Below are 19,958 nucleotides of genomic sequence, written 5' to 3'. Positions count from 1 at the left end.
CCGTGCAGCCGCTTCGATATGTTTGACTTCCAAAATTAGCACTCTATTATTACACAGGAACTAAAATTTTCCAGTGTTCTCAAAGAGAAATGGCCTTTAAATACTGTTGCCTTCTTAAAATTACCGCCAAAGTCATTTTTTTTCTTACGTTTTTCAGGAAACATAAAAAACTGATTTCATCAAAAGTAATTGTCCAAAAAAATGACTTATTTTAATTATCAATTATTTTAAGAAAGTGACGACGTGTTTCCAAGACTTACTTAGCAGTGTGAGCATGCTAATTGTTTCTTTGCATTTATGTTAATTGAAATTATCATTTGCTTGTGTCACAAAGTTACGGTGATCATCAACCAGGCTGATGTTTTGCACTGGAGAGACGAGAGGGAGAGAAAATGCATCTTTTTTCTGGAAAATGAGCCTGCCGAGAATCAGTGCTGGGAACGTTTGTGAAATGTGTGTTCACGTCTGCCTCAGCTGGTCACATCCCTGTCCGTGTCTAACTTTAAGACATTTTGAAGCATCTGACTAAGTGCTCCCTCCTGATTATCAAAACCAACACCGGCTGCCAATGCAGAAATCACTGCACACTAATTTTGGGTTTTTTTTTTTTGTTTTTTTTGGTGGGCAATATGAGTAATTCCTCCCTCCGTGCCCCCTCCTCCTCCTCCTCCTCCTCCCAGTCCATGTTCTCCACTTCGCTCTCCCAGACTACAAGTGTTTTGATTCGCTGTCTGGCTGTGCATATTAATGAGGAGGGGACAGCGGGCAGCTTTTTAAAAGAGCTGCTGCCCGCCTCTCTCCAGCAAGCGAGAGGGAGAGAGACCCAATCGAGTGGCTGGAGGTTCACCAAGCGCTCGGGACGCACAAACGGAGTTGCACAATCAGCGCTCCAAAGAGACTCCAAGAAAGCTGCAAAGCACCAGCGCTCCTCCACTTCCCCCTCCCAGTACTGCAACTGGATATTATATTTGTACCTCGAAGGACTTTTTGCTAGTTTCCTTGTGAGTGTAGACCGTTTGAAGAGCTCGGATTTTTGAGGAGTGTAGCCCACTAACTTTTTTTTTTAGGTTTTTTTTGTGTGTTTTTTTTTCATTTTTGAAGACATGCATCGGTGCACGGCAGTGCTACTTTTGTTAGTGGTGGCCTTATACTTCCTGAGTGCAGAAGGTAAACTTTAAAAGTATTCACTGGTCGGTTTTATGCGGAAGTTTTCATATTGATACTGTGTTTTGGAGTTTTTGGTGATGTAACTGTTGAGTGCTTCTTTCTGGAAAAGATTAATGCGAGATTTTGCAAGAGTTTGCCAATGATGTCAAATCTCAGGCGACAATGTAAGGTCACAAATCTATGGTATAGGAATATATTGCTTATGTAATACTTCTCAAGTGCCCCGCGCTTGTGCCAGCACCCCCTTCCAAACTCCATGTAACCAGTAACTGAACTTCCAACAGTCCTGAGAACTTCTCAGATGCACATTGCAAAGATGAATTTATCTGGAACATTAAATTTGCATCCTGAACACCACTCTGAGCCTCTGTGCGCCCTGCGTGTCTGGCAAGAAAAGCAAAGCTCGCCATATGTGGCTGAAACATTTTAAAGCCAATATTCATGGGGTGGAGGGGGGTGATGGGGGGGGGGGTGCTGAGGGGCTGGTGAAGAGGAAATGAAATGCAATGAGATTTATACAGGAAGGAATATTCTATTTGGGCAAAAAAACATCTGTCTTAAAATTATTCTGAAAATATGAACTGAAGTAGAAGACATCTTGTGCTGCTCTGGATATCTGGGGCATTATTATTTTTGTCAGCTATTTCAGAGAGCGATTATGTCATAAGAGGGGGAATGTAATTTATATTCATTCCTTTGACAGACTCTGTTTCTTTTCTGTTTTGCACGGTTGTATTCAAAGTTTTATTAGAGTAAAGCAGGGAGGATGAGTAAATAGAAATATAGAGTGAGGGTATTTCTTCTTCCATGTATGGGGGGCTGGAGACAGTTACCCCCACCCGACCTCTCATTACATGCTCCTGACATAAACGCATATATAAACCTGTGTGGCCCCCACTTTTATTGGTCTTTGTGGTGTCTGTGCTATGTGTGCTGTGAGTGGCAGATTTAGTAGTGAGGCAGGTGATGGATGAAGAAATCCTTGGACTCACATCACATCCCAGCACAAACGTGAACATACACACTCGCCGCAGCTGCGCCTGGGGGAGACGTTGAGTTGCATCCTTACAAGTGTGACCGCATAAAATGTCACAGACACATCAGTCTTTCTACGAAAGACTTTTTTAGAATCTCAAGGAGGCAAATGCATGACAAACAGGTTCACCTACCTACCGTTGCTGCCGTTTCCCTGAACTCCAATCACTGTCATTTGAATTGCAAATACGTGTATCTGCACCATTTGGAACAGCAAATCACTTAATCTTGCTGATGTGCAGCAGCTTAAGGCTTCTGCAGCACGAATGTTTGACTCTAAAAGTTGATATTTGCGTTTGTGTTTAGGGCATTAGCTAAGTTGAAATTGGAATATATGACATAGCATTTTATATAGCTTTTGTCTCTAAATTGATGTTTTTACACACACACACACACACACACACACACACACACACACACACACACACACACACACATATATATATGACTTAATCTTCCCTTCAGAGGAATCAAGAAACAACTGAAATCCCCTTTATGGACTAAAGTTTCAACAATGATCAGACTTGAGTATTGACTCAAGTTCTACTTCATACTAGTGTGTAATTAAATATATCCCAGGGATTTTATCGTGATGACAGTCACTCTTATTTTGATCTTTTCCGTCTCTCTAAAATATTTTCTCACACAATTTTCTATTGTACCTTTGAAACTCCCTGTATAAGGTGAATTCCTGCAATTATAACTGGAGGGGTATGGGGACACTATGTTCGGCATAACAATGAATGGATTCTCCCATCGCAATCCTCTGAACCTCCACTAAATTTGATTAAAATCAGCCAGGTAGTTTTTTACATAATTCTGGTGTGATCCCTGCCCATGCTAAATTAGAGGGGAAAAAATGCTCTTTTTCACAGTGTAAAATAGACCCAGACCCAAAATATAACTGGTTATTCCTCATTTCAACGACACCCCTCCATTGAGTTTGGTGAAAGTCGGCCTGCTAGTTTTGGTGTAGTCCTGTGAAAAACCTACGAAAATCACAACCTCTCTGGCAGAGGTAACAACTAATTACACGTCTACTGGACTTGTCAACAGCCTACAAGTGTCGGTGCACCAGGAAAGGACCAAAGATCAGATACAAGGATGTACAGAAGTTGGAGATCAAACCCAAACACCCCTACTGCCAAGAAAAAATGATATTGTGAGTCACACTTTTATGTATTCTGTCTTTCTTCTTCTGTCATGATATCCCACCCACTATTTCTTTTTCTTCTGCTTCTAACTTTCTTTTTCCCACTAGTCTTCTACTACTTCTTTTCTCTCTTCATCATCTCATCCTGCATATTTTCTTCATCTTTCCTACACATCCTTCTCATCCTATTTTTCCCTCGGTCATTTGACCTCTTTCACCTCCGTTCTCTTCTCTCAATTCATCATGCATTTCTGCTCCTTCCTCTGCATCCTTCAACATCCTCACATGTTTCTCCATGCACTACAGCCCATGCAGTATTTGTACCTGCTTTTTATAAAGCTACTGCCTGACTGTGACTGTAATTTAAAGTACTGTAAAAAGTATTTGGCAGCTCAGCTTTATAAGTATTATCCTGCCACGTGCAGATTAAAGTCTGAGGAATTTTCTATGTGGCGTCGATCCGATGATTTCATTGGACTTCATATTCAGGAGCGAGGGATGATTTATTATTGCTAAATGGGAGACACAGAACATTTTTCTGACTTGACAATTTAATAAATTATTACGCTTACTTTCCAAACTGTGTTTAAAATAATTCTGAGATAAATACTTCATTGACTACATTCAAAGTCTGCATTTCACAGTTGTCTCCAAACAATATTTATTTAAATGATATGTATGCATTTGACAAGCTCATTTCTATCAACTTTTTTGAGTGGTTGCTGCAGGACAGCCTACAGCCTCACATGACTTGAATCTTGCATCTTCTCTTAGTCAGACGCAAAGCTAATATACTGTATACTGTTGGTTTTCGATATTGTCTATGAAACCCGAGGCAAAAGCTCAAACACTGCAACATTAGATAAATAAACGTATTCACCCTCTTAGGTCTACTTGCGCAATCCAGTGTAATCCTATTCAACATCTCAGCCACAACTTCCTCCCTTAAAATAGGTCGTTGTTCTGGTAACATTTTCCGAGATGTAGTCATTAAACCACATGCTATTACTGAGATGAATGAAGAAGAATGGTGTTTGTAATATTTTGTTTACCCTTATTAAACACATTAAACGAGAGGGGCAGAATATTCGAGCCCCCTTTCAAAATAAGTTAACAACTAACAACACCGTCGTCTGCTATGACCTTCATTGACGTAAACTAGAATCAGTACTTTTCTGGCTGTTTCAATTTTTTTTTATTTTTTTTAAATGATCATCTCCTTAACAGTCATGCCAGAGCCCTAACCTACTGGAAGGGTCAGTGAATGGAGGGGTCAGTGAATATGTGTCCAGGTTGTGGGCCTTTTTTTTTTCTGGCCAGTGTTTTAGTCCACGTGCTCAACTTTTGGATTTGTGTGATGAATTTATTTGAAGTTTTCATGTCAAGCCTACAATGAAGGGACAATGGATGAGGATGTTATATCAGCCTTAGTTTTGTGTAGGGGAGAAACTCTGCTGCCACCTTCTGGCCAAAATCAGAAGATGATACTGTGAATCTAGTCTGGGTAACGGCAGAAACTGTCTGGGGACACAGATTCAGCTGTTGTGATGAATTTCCTGTAATGAAAATTATAGAATTTTTAGGGTTTACATTTGTTCACCTTTTAGTCTCAGTGGACGTTTGTGCCCTCGTGCTTTCTGAAATACCACAGCCGCCAGTCAAAGATCATAATGCTTCTGTCCCAGCGCAGAGGCATAAAAACCAAACCCATTTTTTGCTATTTTTCAGTATTTTAAATATTTTATTACCATAGTAACAATATATTATTTCACACAACCAATCGCAGGTTAATTGTTCATGGAAATGATTACGAGGTGTGGCTCTGGTGCTCTCAACAAAAAAAATCATTTAGGTATTATAAAAGAAAGGATTCCTTTTTCAAAGTAGCAAGCTTGTCGAGTGAAAATAGTTTACATGAAATTTCTTATACGAGCAGAAATCAGACACACAAAAGTCAGAATAAAGAGGAAGACGATGTATCTGTTTTCAACCGAAGTGCTTTCAAGACATTGACTTGAGGAAATCAAATGTGTGTGTTTACGAATGCACCCTAGAATACGAGAGTAAAGCTGCACGATCTCACGGGTCTGTGCCTTTTGGTTTTGTGTGTTCCACCATGCCAGACCGTCATTCCAGGCTGGTCTATTAGCATGAGATGGGGGTCTCCGCACACAGATACAAACATGGAAACCTCTGTGTCCCCCAGTTTTATTGGCCTTTATCAACCAGCGTGTCTGTGTTTGGTGCTTGCAACACTAGTGACAGATTTAATGCCCAGTATGTGATGGATGAAAAAAACCTTGGAGGTGGTCACATCCCATCACAAACAGAGACATTAAAACCCACCAAAACAAATTTCCCATGTTTATTCTGCCACAGCTTGTAAACTGCACCCGCAGAAGAAGCTGAATTTAAAGTAAAAGATGCTTTAAGAGTGAGATTGCATCATGTACACATCATTCCCACTGCTTTTCCTGCAACACTTCCGAACAGACCTTCTCATCAAGGGAAAAGCATCACAAACAGGGTTTCTAGTTTTGCTGCAGCATAGCAGAAACCACAGCAGAAAAAGTTTCCTTGTTTTTGTTTGATTGTGCCGCCACACTGCCATTATTAACGGCTGGTCAATTAGCATGAGATGGGGACCACCACCCACTGGTGCCCAGTGAAAAATGAGCCTCAGCAGGCTCCGGAAAGCCAGAGAAAGGGAGAAAATGGAAGAGAAGTGAGAGAGAGAGTGAGCCCCCTCTGGTTTTTGTTGTGGTCATTTGGCTTGCCGCGTTCAGTTTGGCATTCTGGGCTGCCACTACTAACCACACACACACACACACACACACATAAGCCAAGGTGGTTTGAAACATCCCCGTTTTATCCTTATTCATTTCCCAGCTGAGCAGTCATGGGTAAACATCGAGGACACAAATATTCCAGCCTCAGAGATATTAGGCAAATGCCATGAACAATACAAAAGCACTCTCACTTCCTCTCAGTCAGACACACAAATCGCGTATTCAGCTAATTAACCAAATAGCCTAACAAAGGGACAAGTGAAGGGGCAGGAAAATCGATGCAAAACTTTGTAATCTAATGCTTCTAACGACCTCATGCACTTTTTTATTGAGATTCAAGTCTTTTCTCTTCAAGTCAACTCATTTAACATTCATGGTTTGGGGAGTCTTTGAGCGGCTGGTGAGGCCCCATGGCATGGTGGGTGTTTTTCCCACATCTCTCTCGTCTGTCCTGAATATGCCACATGCAGGTCTTCTGTCTCTGCTGTTGCCTTAAGCAGAGGGTTGCAGACAAGCCAATTTATTCAGTGAGCTTAGATGTCAATTTTAGTGGCAGCTGCATAATATTGCTCGGCGGCCAAGAAACTGGCAACGAGAGGGCATTTTGCAGTCAAATGTTTGTGAGGGCAGGGTAGAATAACAGATTTGTGGCGAAAACATCAGCTCACATTGGCCTCCACACAGTGTCAGCTGGTGCGGCTCTAAATCAGAATTTCTAGTCTTTTCAGGTTAACCAAAAGCTCACTTGATACAAAAGACTCAATGAAAACTGGCTCTTGTTTATGCCAACATTGACTCAAAGTAGTGAAGTTAACCTGGCTGTGTGTTTCCCTCCTAATTATGCAGCCTTGTGAAACTTTGTCGCCAAATTATTGTGCTTTAGAAAGTCAGATGCATGTCGCAGCGTCACTCACGGCCACTATGCCGTCCGGCTTTGAATGCCTTCGCTGGACGATATTTGGGTTGTTCATCTGTCTGTTCGTCTGTCCGTCCTTGATGCCTTGAGATCATTTGTTTAAAATTGGCACAGACCTTCACACGGACTTAAGGATGACCTGAAGGTCAAGGTCACTGTGACCCCCACATGAACACAATATCAGTGGGACACCATTTCTTAAAACCATTTGGTAACACACACTGCAACGTACTTTGAGGACCACTAAGATGGAGACGACAGTAACATTTCTCTACTGCTTGTCCTTCCTCAGTGTGACCATGGAGAATGTTTCCCGCTTCAAGGGGCAGGAGTACTGTCTTCACCCCAAACTTCAGAGCACCAAGAATCTGGTCAAATGGTTCCGCATCTGGAAGGACAAGCACAGGTAATAACTGAAGAACCCCTCCCCAAAATCAGCAGAGAGGCTATTTTAAAGCATGTATGGGATTTCCTGCATGTATGCATGTGTATAATATTGTTACAATTTTCTGAAATATTTTTAAAGCATTGCCTGATCACACAAGAAAACCTTTACAACTGCGGAATAATCTAAAGCATCGCGTCACACTCTAGACCAACGAAAACAAATGCTGCACCGTGTGTTTCTTTAACATACATTAGTGTATTCTTGTAATGTACAGACAGCACACACATAGCTTAGCTCTCTGTTAAGTTTGTAAATAAATACCGCAGATTGTTGTCTGTCCCCTCGTGATCCAACCTCTCTTATCACTGAGTCACTGAGTCCATGTCCAGCGGCTTTTCTGTAATGCTTTATTGATCGGTTGTGTTGAAATTCCTGCTATCACCTGCCCTCCACTCTGGGAAGGTTGGAGGTGGGGGTCAGCAACAGAAACAACCCAATGGGGAGGGTAGATATCAGTATTTTGCCAGAGTGCATTTCCACGGGGACTCACAGAGGGTCTTGACTTACCCCACCTTACATCCACATGTAATATCAGGTACTTTCATCTCTATTTATCAGAAACTAAAAAAGAACACTGGTCGAGGAGGCACATGTAATTCTTCAATGCAGCCAAATAGTGAAACCTTTGAACAGAAGTGTTTGATAAATGATCTCTATTTGCTCTTCTCTCCTCAGGGTGTATGAGGCCTAAAACCTTGGCTTACCCATCAAGATGTGACAAAAAAAACAACATGACAACAAAACCACCAGGACTTTTTTTTGTGTGTGTGTGAAGCACAAGACGTAATCTGCAGTCAAATTGTACTTCTTCCTCTCTCTACCTGAGCTCTGTCAAGCACATTAAGAGATATCCACTGTATAGTTCCTATCTAAACTGGTGGGCTTGTTCTAGTCGCCCATCAGCCTAGTCACTCATCACTCCTTTACAACTCTAGTTACACTGTCACATAGTGGACGAGACACCGTCTGTGTTCAAGCAGTTGTAGGTTTGTCAGATATATATATATATATATATATATATATATATATATATATATATATATATATATATATATATATATATATATATATATACACTCTATGTGGATATATATATATATACTCTATGTGGATATATATATATATATATATATATATATATATACTCTATGTGGATATATATATATATATATATACTCTATGTGGATATATTTTGCCTTTTCAGCTTTGGAGAATGCGTGAGAGTGTATAGAGTTGGAGAAAAACATTAAAAATACAGTTTAAGAATTTTAATATTTTCAAAGTATTCTGGTCATTTGTGCTCAAGGGGTTGTGGAAAAGCAAAGGATCTAATTGATTTACTTCTCTTCTCTGTTTGTCAAGAGGAGTCTGTGTGTGTGCCTGTGTGTGTGTGCGCGTGCGTGCGTGTGTGTGTGTGTGTGTGTGTGCGTGCGTGCGTGTGGTGAGATTTAATAGAGAAAGTTGGTCTTTGGTATTGTTCGGGCAAGATGGAGATCTTCCGCTGTGTGCGTTTACCATCTCCGATCATGCATGATCATCAGCTAATATTTCATTAAACAGCACAACCAGACGAGTTTCATTCTATCACATAATACAGAGAACTACCGTTCATCAGTGCACAGCGCAGCAAACCTCCTGCAGAAACATGATCATAAAATTCACTAACAAAGCTAAGTACGTCATACATTTTCACTGGTTGAACAATTTCAGTTTGGAAATAAGGCAACAAAAAAAACCAACAACAACAACAACAACAAAAAAGCACAATCAAAAAACAAAACAAAACAAACAGCGGAGTAATCTGTCAACACTCCCTACCTTCCCTACACTGGCTGTGGGAAGCAGAAACCAATTAGGTTTCCCCTTTAAAACATGCTAGTAACACTCATGTTCTAGGAGGTTGGACATTTCCTCGTCCAGCTGAAGGTATAAGTAAATATTACCGAAACGGTGGGGGGACGATATCTGGGGACTATTTTAAGCAGCAGATTAGTATCTATGTAGGGCTCTAGAGGGGAGTTGCAGCAGTAAGATGGCAGATAAGCAGACTTCAAAATAAACTACATTTACACACCAGCCAGTACAACAGTTACTGACTGTGTGTTGTTTATCGTTTCTAACCCCCCCTTTTTTTTTTTGTACAGCAGTGGATCTATGACACATAAGGTCATGATGGATTTTTCTTCTTTTTTTTGTTACGGGAAATGCATAATATCACCAGACATCATGTGCCTATGGGCTGTGTTAACATGTTGTTGTGAAAATGAACACCATCAGTGGTTATTTGGCTGAAAAGCCAACTGTTCTTTTGTTCCCGTACAACGACATTCTTCCATTTGTGTAACTAACAATGATTTCACTGTCCCCAACAGTCTGTTGGTGATGATACTTATATTTTCTTGATTTCATGTCGCCCACAGGACATCTCCTGAACAATACTGTCAACTGTTATATTATTTTTTTAATGCCATGGATACACTTTGGTTCAATGACGGTTGGGTGTTGTTTTGTTGCTGCCGCATAGAATTCATATTTCTGCAAGTATACAAAACATTCCTTTTACCTTTTGAAGAATGTGCATTACTCTTGTTTTATATCTTATATATAAATATATATAAAGAGCATTTTGTAAATGGACCATTATAGCCTATAGTGACAATGATTTCACCTGGGGACTTTATAATGTCAAGTATATTGCATTACTGCATTATAGCTGTTTTTTTGCTATTTAAATCTTGGTTTGCTATCATATATTTGGAGGATGGGTGTTTTGAGTGGCTCACCAAACACACGGTTGAACATTCCATTGGGTGTAAAACAATGAATACAGCAATAAAGTGTCTATAGAGCAGCTTGTGTTTTCACTTTTATTTAACCCAAAAAATGTTATTAACTTTGGACTGTAACAAAGAAGAGGTCATGCTTACATGTGTATAACAGTAATATGAAGCTTTTCCCAATTCTAAACCACATTGTAATTCCTCACAGGATTCGTGAGTTCATTCTGAGGTGTGTGTGTGTGTGTGTGTGTGTGTGTGTGTGTGTGTGTGTGTGTGTGTGTGTGTGTGTGTGTGTGTGTGTGTGTGTGTGTGTGTGTGTGTGTGTGTGTGTGTGTTTGGGGGGGAGGCGGAATACATAAATGAAAAGTTTTGGAATGAAGACAAAACAGCATTTGAATTCCTCATGTGCTCTTAATGTACTGTACCACAGCGCAAGAGCTGCTCTCAGCTGCAATAAATTAGAATGAATTGTGGCTTCTGACAGTCCTCAAAAGGCAAAAAAAATAAAAACCAAGTTGTTTTAGCTGAGTTTCTAATGACAGGGAGACTGACATCTGAAAGGGTCCAAAGATAATTCAGTACACGATTGTGTTGACTTCTTGAGTACTAAATATAACCAAGTATTCTGTATAGAATTTGCATTCATTATCGAATTGGGACATGTCATCCAGCTACCGACTAGTTAAACCACTAGGTGTCAGCATAGACCTATTGACTTTCAAATGCAGGGACCAGTCGGCGACGTCAACCAATAATGTACGCGTTGTAACCACCACAACAAATTGTTTTCATGCATTCACCGTGCATGTTCACACTGCTCCGCTGGGGGATCACACTTAAGAAATACACGAGTGTCTAAAAATCCTGTTAAGTTGGAATAAAAGACATGGGGGACCGAGTAAACATGACTTATTTCAACATAACCTGAACAATACTGCACTTCCTTCATCGACTTTCCGTGGTTTATCATGACAGTTGAGTGGCTTGAATAGACGTTCGAATAGAAAGCCAGCAATTATATTAAATTAAGGTTATTTTATTTTGATAGCAATTAAAAAATCGACTCTTATTTTGATTGGTTTAATTCGTTGTATGCTTAGATGTACAATGACAATAAAGTCTATTCTATTGAGCTGTCACGAACACGTTTGAGTGATTACGGCTGCATAATGGTGTGTGTGTGTGGGGGGGGGGGGGGGGATAAGTTCCACGATATTCTATACTATTTTGCAAGTACAGTAAGAAAAAGAAAGCTGCAATATTTTTAGTAGTTGCTCTTATAAAATAGGAAAAACAATAAAAAAGCAGATGAATGCGTTTGACTCTCCTGAAACATCGATGGCACACTTGTGTGTAACTCACATAGGCAACATAATTTATGGAAAAGCTGGTTAATCCTAGTTATAAATACATAAAATATAATAATAATTAAAAAAAATCAATCTCATAGATTTCGGGTGTGCCTGTGTGCAGTCAGCAAGGCGAGTCCAGGATTTGGCAGTTGTCCCCCCCGCTGTGTTGTGCGAGAGAGAGGCGGGGTCAGTGTTTGGCAGGTTCGTCCCTCGAGGGTGTGTGTGTGTGTGTATGTGTGAGTGAGTGAGAGAGAGAGGAAGACTCGCTAAGCAACGACCTGCAAATGGGCATCCGAGCAACAGACAGACACCACATTAATTTAGAGTATCTCCTGCGATGATCCCGACGTTTTTTCTCCTCTGTCTGTTTTGATCCCATCGACTTAGCCATTCTCCAGACCATCGGCGACTGAAACCAAGAAAGAAATTAATGCTCCTTGCTCTGCGTTCCTGTTTGTTTTGACCTGGTAAGGGTACCTCCGAGCGGCTGATTAGCTTCCCTTTGCTAACAGCTCTTCTTCTGGTTCACTCAGCATCTTAGAGGCTAATGCTAACCAGCTAAGCTAACTGTATCTGTCGCTTTGTGTCATTTGCTTAATTATGTTTGACATACGGGGTAGTGTGTGAATGCGTCTACTACTGTTGAATTTTAACTTGGAGGCTCAAATTTAAATATAAAGTGGGCGTTGAGCCGCCAGTGGTCTCATTTGTGCTTCTTGCGAGCTAAAGGCTAACGGCTAGCAACCGAGAAAGGTTAGTTCCATCTCATCTGTGGCTCCTTCGCTCATACAACAGGCTAAAACTGATGCAGAACACTTATATTTAAATATTTTTTTTAAAGAGAAATATATATTGAGATTTTTTTAATGCTACATGTACAGACTTCCATCATTCATTATTTTGGATTCGTCTGTATTATAGTTATAAGCCCCAAAAGCTTGCTTGTCTGTATTTGCTGCCTTAACAACGTGAGATGAAACGGGTAATTCAGAATCACTTGGTTTTCACGGTTGTTGAGCACACCTCCGCCTCGGTCGTCTGGTTCATCTGAGTGGTAGAGGTACAGGCAGTAGTTTCGTTTTCATCCCGCTCGCTGCTGGAAATGTTCATCAAGAGCGCGGATGCTTTTGCTCGCTCCTTATTTTAATCTGCATGTACTGGAATGTTCTGGTGCGTTGTAGCACAGGGCTTGCCATTAAATCATCAGTCAGCCTGTCTGTTCCTGTTTAACAGATGCTGTATGAACACTAATTGATTCAGGAATTCAGTTTTTTTTTAAGTTTTGTTTTTTTTAGGATATGATAAGCTTATTTTCATTTCTGGGCTCTCCGACAGACCTTTTGCATATTGCATAATCGCATCCGGCCATTGCCCTGAATTAGTAAGGATTTGTCTCCATATGGCATGAGGCGTAAGTACGAGTCCTCGTGTAATGCAACAAAGCTCTACATTTTGCTGTGCACACAAACATTGCTTACTCCCGTAAACAAATACATTTTCAGTCCCTGAAATGTGATTTTACAAGTGTATTCATGTCAGTATTTTAAGCCAATATTGCAGTATCATATAGCAGCAATGCATAGTTACCACTGTCGGACAATAATTGATAGCTATTTTGTTAATTGCTACCTAAGAAAAACCAACCTGTAGTCGGTTAGCTTCCAGCTTTTCAGCCCAGGAGTTTTTCTGCTTCCCTGATTCGTCAATAGTCAGGGGGATTTTTGGACCGTTGCATGGAAACAACTCTTTGAAAGCATTAGGGCTGCACAGTTAATCAAAATTCAATCCAAATTATATAAGTGCTGTAAATTTTGATTTGCAGAAATGTGCCATATTTACTAAAGGCTCACTGTTTGCCAAAATACAATTTTTAAATTGAGAGCTGTTTAGACATCGTACTTGCCTTGTTCAGCCTTCTTGAGCTCTTCGCGTATTGTGTTAAAGTCTGTGGATACACACATGTGGTGTATTCCCACAAAACATTTATATCCCTTTCAATTCAATTTTATTGAATATTCTTTTCCTGGTGTTATTTTTTTCCTGATTGCTGCAGTTGCCTCCTCATTTGTTTCTTTGTAAAGCACTTTGATTTGCCTGGGGGATGAAATGTGCTGTACAACAAGGATGCCACCCTGCATACTGATGTTTTGACACGCATTCAGTATGTGTAGAGCTTTCCACTTATTTGATGGCTTCACGTCTGAGTTAGCATGCTAATGTTCACCCCTCTCAGACAGGATGTGTTCTCACAAACTCTATGAATACACTCAGGGGCAGTGGCCCACTTATGTAATTAGTGTGCGGTTTGCACCTGTTGATTGTGCACAGTGCCACCGCAAGTCTTCTGAACAAGTGGAATTGCCTTGCTTTACCCGTTACAGAAATATAACCAGTTAATGTATTAATAAGATTCAAAGGTAAAAGTACTTCCAGTCATCGTGTTCTTTTTGCTCCTTTATCTTATTAATTTCAGTACCTCAACAACAAAAATAACATGGATTTTTTGTTGTTGTTGTTGCTAAATATGGGGTAATTCTTTCCTATAGGTCAGGAAAGTTGAATCAGTTTGCAGAACAGTGGAATTATTGTGTAAGAAGAGGCATATATGTCGGTTTACAGCTGAGAGTAAAGGTCATCATATCAGTGGTGCTGATGCTGTAAAATTTTTTACAGTAACATTTTTGGAGTCAGTTGCCATTGCAGTTTTGTTTGAATGTCATTAACACTTTAACTAATGTATTTTATACAGATATTCCACACTACTGCCATTCAGAAGACTCATCATGATCTCACTTTACTTGTTTACCCTGAAACAAAGACAGCTGCTGTTATGCTGTCCCAGTTTGTCATTTTAGATGGAATGCCAGTGTTCTTGAATCAGAGGCCGGGTGAGAAAGTGTCACAGCACTGGCGTCTAGTGTAACCCTGTGCTGGTTGGTGTGTCTGTTCACGATTTTGCTGTTCTGTGGCTACCGCCTCTGCCAACGTTACACTAGCCTCATTCTGTCGGTGCTCTTTTTATCCAGAACAGTGAGGCGTAATAACAACACAAGATTCCAGCACTACCGCATTCCTAGTTTGTTTGTGACTTTTGAGTTGTTTGTGGGCATTTGAATTACATTTATAACTATTAAATGAGAGGTACTACGAATCAGCATCTAATCCAGCAACCCTGAAGTAAAACTGTTTATCTATTTGCATATGTCTACTAATCTGGTGGTATATATTGTATATTGAAAACAATGCTATTTACATGCCAGGTCAGAGACACATGAGGCAATGCCATAGTTAGATTTCACGGCCATTAAGTGTACCTGAGTTGAACCTGTCGTCCTTTATGTGCAGGATCTCACGTATGCACATACCAATAATGTCCCAACTCTCTAACCTCCTGCAGTGTGAGATAAGGCTGTTTACGTAAGACGACCCTTCATTTTTATATGGAAAGAAAACACACACACGCACAAACCCAGCAGTCATAGCAGTCTCATAACTGTCCAGCTGCCTACAGTGTGGGATAGCTGTTGCCAGGCCAGTGAGTGGTTGTGTTAGACTATGTGGACCAGTGCCAAGCTAAACTGAATGTGGTCCATATCACTTTTAAACCAGACTCACTTTTAAATGTAACAGATTTAGTCCCAGTCTGTTCTGGTTCACACCTGTGTGATAATTGTATCCTAACCTCAGGTTAATTGGTTGAAGCATCACTGTGATTTTACATTTATAACTAATTTGCTCTTTTGCAGTGCCAGATAGAAAGCCAAAAACAAAAATGATATTCACATATTGAAATTAGGAATAGAGTGAGGCAGATTACAAAGGAAAAGACATTGATATTCAATGAGATGCTTCAGTATATCTTCTGGTGTGTGTCAGGCCAAACTGTACTGAAGGCATGGTGTGGATGGCCTGTGAGAAAGTGTATGCGTGTGTGTGTGTAGTTTTTACATAAATGCTTCTCCCTCTGATGCTGAATGTTTCAACTCAGCAACCATAAATGTGATACACTTCAGTAGCTTGACTGGCTTTTGATAGCCAGATAGACCAGGACCCGGTTCTGTGTTTGTGCTGCGTCCTTTTGCCTAGTAAGAAGGTGGTTTATTAACATAAACCTAATAAAAGCAGGAGAATTATGCTCTCTGAAACTGCATTAATTAAGGAAATAGTTTGCGGTGCTGTTATCACCAGAATATTCACCTTGAAGCACAAAGAGTACACTGTTAACTTGGCCCCTAGTTCTGTAAATATACTTCCTTATGGTGTAGGTGTGCCCTTTTTTATCAGTGGGAATTTAGAGACATGTCCTCAAGTTTTATGAGCTATAGAATGAGAGGATATAATCTTCATTGAGCCTTTATGTTGCTGCATTGACAATTCAGAGGCTCAGAAAAACCATCGCGCTAAAGAAGATAGACGCAGACATGTGGCACCATTTTTTTTTACAGGATGGTAGATCATGATTTACCATTGTAAGTTGTATAGTGTTATTTTTCTTTCAAAACATAAAAGTGAAGAAATGTCGATAAGGAAGCTTGAATCGGTTACTTCCTGTTCCACACCAAGGGGAGGGAATTGATAAGTTTTTATCAATATTGATGCCATCGGCGATTCTGCCTATCAATCCAATTACTTATTAATTCTCTTATCGATTCCTGAGTAGTTCATTGAGTGGCAAAAAAGGATTTCTACACAGTTTTCTGCACCAAAAGTAACACTTTAATTTTTTCTCTAGCATGCTAATGCAGGATATTTCATGTGAACGTTACGGTCGTCAACGGAGGAGCTTGTTTGGCCAGCAACATTAGCACCCGTCCGTAGGCGGTCAAACACAAGCCATTCTTGTAATTTAACACCATGCCTAGTGGACAAATGCTTCTGCATGTTACTGGTATTCCCACCTTTGCACGATATCACAGCATAGCACTGATTAGATATGGCAGCATTTTGGTCACGTTTTGTGAAATGGAGCCAGATTTTAGACCCCTTCCTCCTCTTCATGATTCTACTAAAGATGGTGTATGCGGACGTGATGCTGCTGCCTCGTCTAGTCTGATTTGTCGCAGAGTGTACCCTGACACAAAATTTCTGGAAAATCAGAAAATGGAATGCAGGGAAATGAGAGAATCGTTAAGAAGAATTGATGATGTTGGAAGTGTACAATTCCAATGGAATTGGTTAGTTGGAACCGGCTCTGACTCAGTACCGGTTATGGAATCCCATCCCTAATCACAGCACAAGCCGTTTTGCATCTTGACTGTTTTTATGCTCTCCTCTGCTCACTTGTCAGCTTAACATCTTGCGTTCATCTATTGTTTACACAGACGTACCGTACATACAGATGAAAATGACAAGACTTGTGCTGAGAAAGTTATTTGCTTCGTGTTAATTGAAGCAAAAATGGTATTTAGCCACAGGCCAGGGATCTCTTCAATGATTTATTGTATTCATGCTTACTTTGCTCTCTAGAAAGTGTGGTAATGCAGCTGATCTAAGAGAGGTAGTTCAAACAGACGAGTGCACAATAAAGTTTATTCAGGGTTTTCCATTAATCTATGATTCACCAGACCTGTATTTCTTCAGGCCAGTTGCACACTGGAGGATAATCTGGCTGATTTTATGTCACTGTTAATATCTATAATGTTAATTCTGGGTAATCGAACACAGCTGTCAATTGTTAAAGAACTTGTCCTACATAAGTGTGAGATTTGACATGGACTAAATGAGGAAATGATTGTGTGTCTGGCTCTGGAAAAGGAAGAAGACACATTTTTTTGAAGAACTTGCAACCACCTAGTCAGTAACTAGGCCAGAGTTTAATTGATTTCTCTTTAAGGAACTTAAAACCCAGAGTTTACTGGATCTCAGGTTTAACAAACAGAGTTTTCACTAAACCTGCTTTCTGGAATACTCCTCAGGCATACTCAGAACTATAACAACATTAGAAGCGTAGATCTTTTTAGTGTCGCAAAGGCAGAGGCATACTTGTTGGTGTTTTTATGTGCAGCAGTCTGGAAATTTCCATCAGTATGAGAGAGTGAGAGAGAGACAGACAGAGAGAGAGAGGTGATATAGATCGATACTAAATCAATTATGCTCAATGTCTCAAGTGGGGTTGGCCGGGCAAAGAGACTCTAGCAGGTTCTGCAGAGGTTTGAATAACATTCAAACCATGCTGTGTTCATATTGTTGTGAATTTTTGTACTGTTTTGCAAATAAATATTTTTAAAAATTGTACAATAGGAAGAAAAAAGATTTATTATATTCTCTCTGTTACAGTTAAACTTTTAACTTGGTTTAGTTTTGCTATTTATACCTTGCACTTGCAATGACTTATATTTTTCAGTGGCAAATAGCACCAGAAGCTGAGCTTCTAATTGGCATGATTTTGGTGGGAGGTTGTATGTATATCAGCGGTTGTGAACAAATGCTGCATTTTTCTGGAATTTAGAAAGAGTCAATAAACAGATGAACCCACACAAGAAGCAAGAGAACTTCTTAGAAAATGCCCCAAACAAAATGCTGCTTATTTGCCTCGTCTCTTCTCCCACAGTTGCCAACAGAGCAGCATTTGTGTTTCCACTGTAACTATTTGCGATGTCACAGTGTCTCAGGTCAGCCACAGAAGTCTCTCGTTTTAACTGTCTCCTCTAAAGAGCTCTTGAACGGCATATTAACCCCTCAATCTGCCACAGCTGAGACAGTGACATGAAATTTTAGAGCACTTTGTTATAACTTGGGTTATTATGATATAGAGTTCTGCCTGGCAGGTTACCAGTTGAGAGAAACACTCCTGTTTCACCACTTGTGTTTAGCAGGGCACTTATTCCTGCCAGTGTAGCGGGGCAATTCAGTGTTAGCTGCATAAGACTGTGGCTGTACAGGAGAGCAAAAATGTATGTGTAATTTCGCCCATCAGGACCAAGGCACTTATTGTGGATTAAGATTTGAGATGAGTGACAAAGTCTACAAATTGTAATCATGGGTATTTAAATGTTAAAACAAGATACATTCACGTAGAACCAACAAAAAAAGAATAGTTCACGTCGATGTAGGCTGCCTGCTTTTCAACAAAATAATATGCTAAATAAGCTACAGAGAGGTCAAAGTGTCGGTGCCACATATACACCAGTATCCAATGTGGTGCACTGATAAACAAAGTTATTGACCTCCTGACATTAAAGGCGGTACACAATCACCTTTTGGTAGTATCAATACTTGATGGATGACAGTGTTTTGCTGTATAAATTTGCACAGTGTGGCAACATAATGTCAGCATTGTGTGGTCGTGACAAAACAAGCAAAGCATCAAAATCTGTGTGACACTTTTGCAAAATGTTTGTGCACAAGTTGCTACAGATGTGGGAGTGACATGTCATTTACAAAATAACCACCATATTTGCCAAAGTGAACATCCTGCTGCACTGAAGAAGACCTACTATGAATGAATGAGAAGATTAACTAAGGTATTGAATGAAATGAGAAAGAGGTTTATAATCGGTGGCTTCCACACAGTCAGACTTGTTTGTTGCCCTCTGTTGGCAAGAACCACATGTTTAAGGTGTGTCTGCTTTGGCTGAACTTGTCGGACTTGGAAGCTCTTTCCATTCATTTTGTAAAGGCTGCAGTTATTTTATTCTTTTACATTCTGTTTTTGTTGGTTTTATATTGTATGGTATGAAAAATGTCTTTTGTTTTTGTTCAGTGCTCGCTTCATTTTATAAAATGATGATAAGAGTTTCTGTGAAAGAGAAGGATAACAAAATATGAAAAAGCCCACATCCCCCTAAGACATGTGCTTATTAATTTATCACTGACAGGGCTAGCCTGGGAGGAGCAGCTAAACTAGGCTAGGACAGTGAGCGGATGCCAGTGATTCAAGGGCAAAGACGCCTTTTTTCCCTGCTGCCTTTTCTCTTGCAATCTTCCTCTGCCTTTCTCTTTCTGAAATTCTCCTGATACTTTTCAAAGATCTCCTTCATTCTTCCTTTATCTGTGTCTCTGCCTCCTATTCTGATTTCACCTGCAGATATCTGCCTATAGGATACAAAACCATAGTGTCTCAGCTGAAAGTAAAACTTGATTCTCTAGAACAAGATAGAGAATGGAAGGTTTCGTATGATTTACTTGTGGCACATGTTGTATTACCTGTGGTCTCCCTGAAACCCAGTAAATGATGTCAAACTTGTGAATATGCTGCTGAAATCTTGCAAGGGTCAAAAAATTTTCATGAAGCAGGTTGTGGGTAGATGTGTTTTTATTTCCATATGTATATATATATATTTTTTAATATATATATATATACACTGTATATATATATG

General features: G+C 40.0%; 2 protein-coding genes across 4 annotated transcripts in view; both read left to right on the top strand.

Moving 5' to 3' along the window:
* Positions 1-787: 787 nt before the first annotated feature.
* cxcl14 (chemokine (C-X-C motif) ligand 14) lies at positions 788-8,525 on the top strand. The gene is made up of 4 exons (XM_086222131.1): positions 788-1,167; positions 3,259-3,364; positions 7,353-7,466; positions 8,184-8,525. Exons 1-4 carry the CDS (start codon positions 1,104-1,106, stop codon positions 8,197-8,199), a joined length of 300 nt encoding a protein of 99 aa, XP_086078257.1. The 5' UTR covers positions 788-1,103; the 3' UTR covers positions 8,200-8,525.
* A 3,339-nt stretch (positions 8,526-11,864) lies between these two features.
* The window catches only part of fam13b (family with sequence similarity 13 member B), a 64,141-nt gene continuing 56,047 nt past the window's right edge, over positions 11,865-19,958 (top strand). For all 3 annotated transcript variants that reach the window (XM_086222128.1, XM_086222129.1, XM_086222127.1), the window contains exon 1: positions 11,865-12,107. The gene's annotated coding sequence lies outside the window, so the exon portion shown is untranslated. The remainder of the gene's footprint in view (positions 12,108-19,958) is intronic.

Source organism: Aulostomus chinensis, chromosome 13 (genome assembly GCF_037954235.1).
Source record: "Aulostomus chinensis isolate RoL2024-O1b breed Wild chromosome 13, RoL_Achi_v1.0, whole genome shotgun sequence".
Taxonomy (NCBI): Eukaryota; Metazoa; Chordata; class Actinopteri; order Syngnathiformes; family Aulostomidae; genus Aulostomus; species Aulostomus chinensis.
The sequence above is the reverse complement of the archived record's forward strand: the minus strand, read 5'-3'. Positions and strand labels throughout refer to the sequence as shown.

Coding starts and splice junctions, on each gene's coding strand:
- cxcl14 (XM_086222131.1), top strand. CDS start 1,104: ATGCATCGGTGCACGGCAGTGCTACTTTTGTTAGTGGTGGCCTTATAC. Junction 1,168..3,258: donor ATACTTCCTGAGTGCAGAAG/GTAAACTTTAAA, acceptor ACTTGTCAACAG/CCTACAAGTGTCGGTGCACC. Junction 3,365..7,352: donor TGCCAAGAAAAAATGATATT/GTGAGTCACACT, acceptor GTCCTTCCTCAG/TGTGACCATGGAGAATGTTT.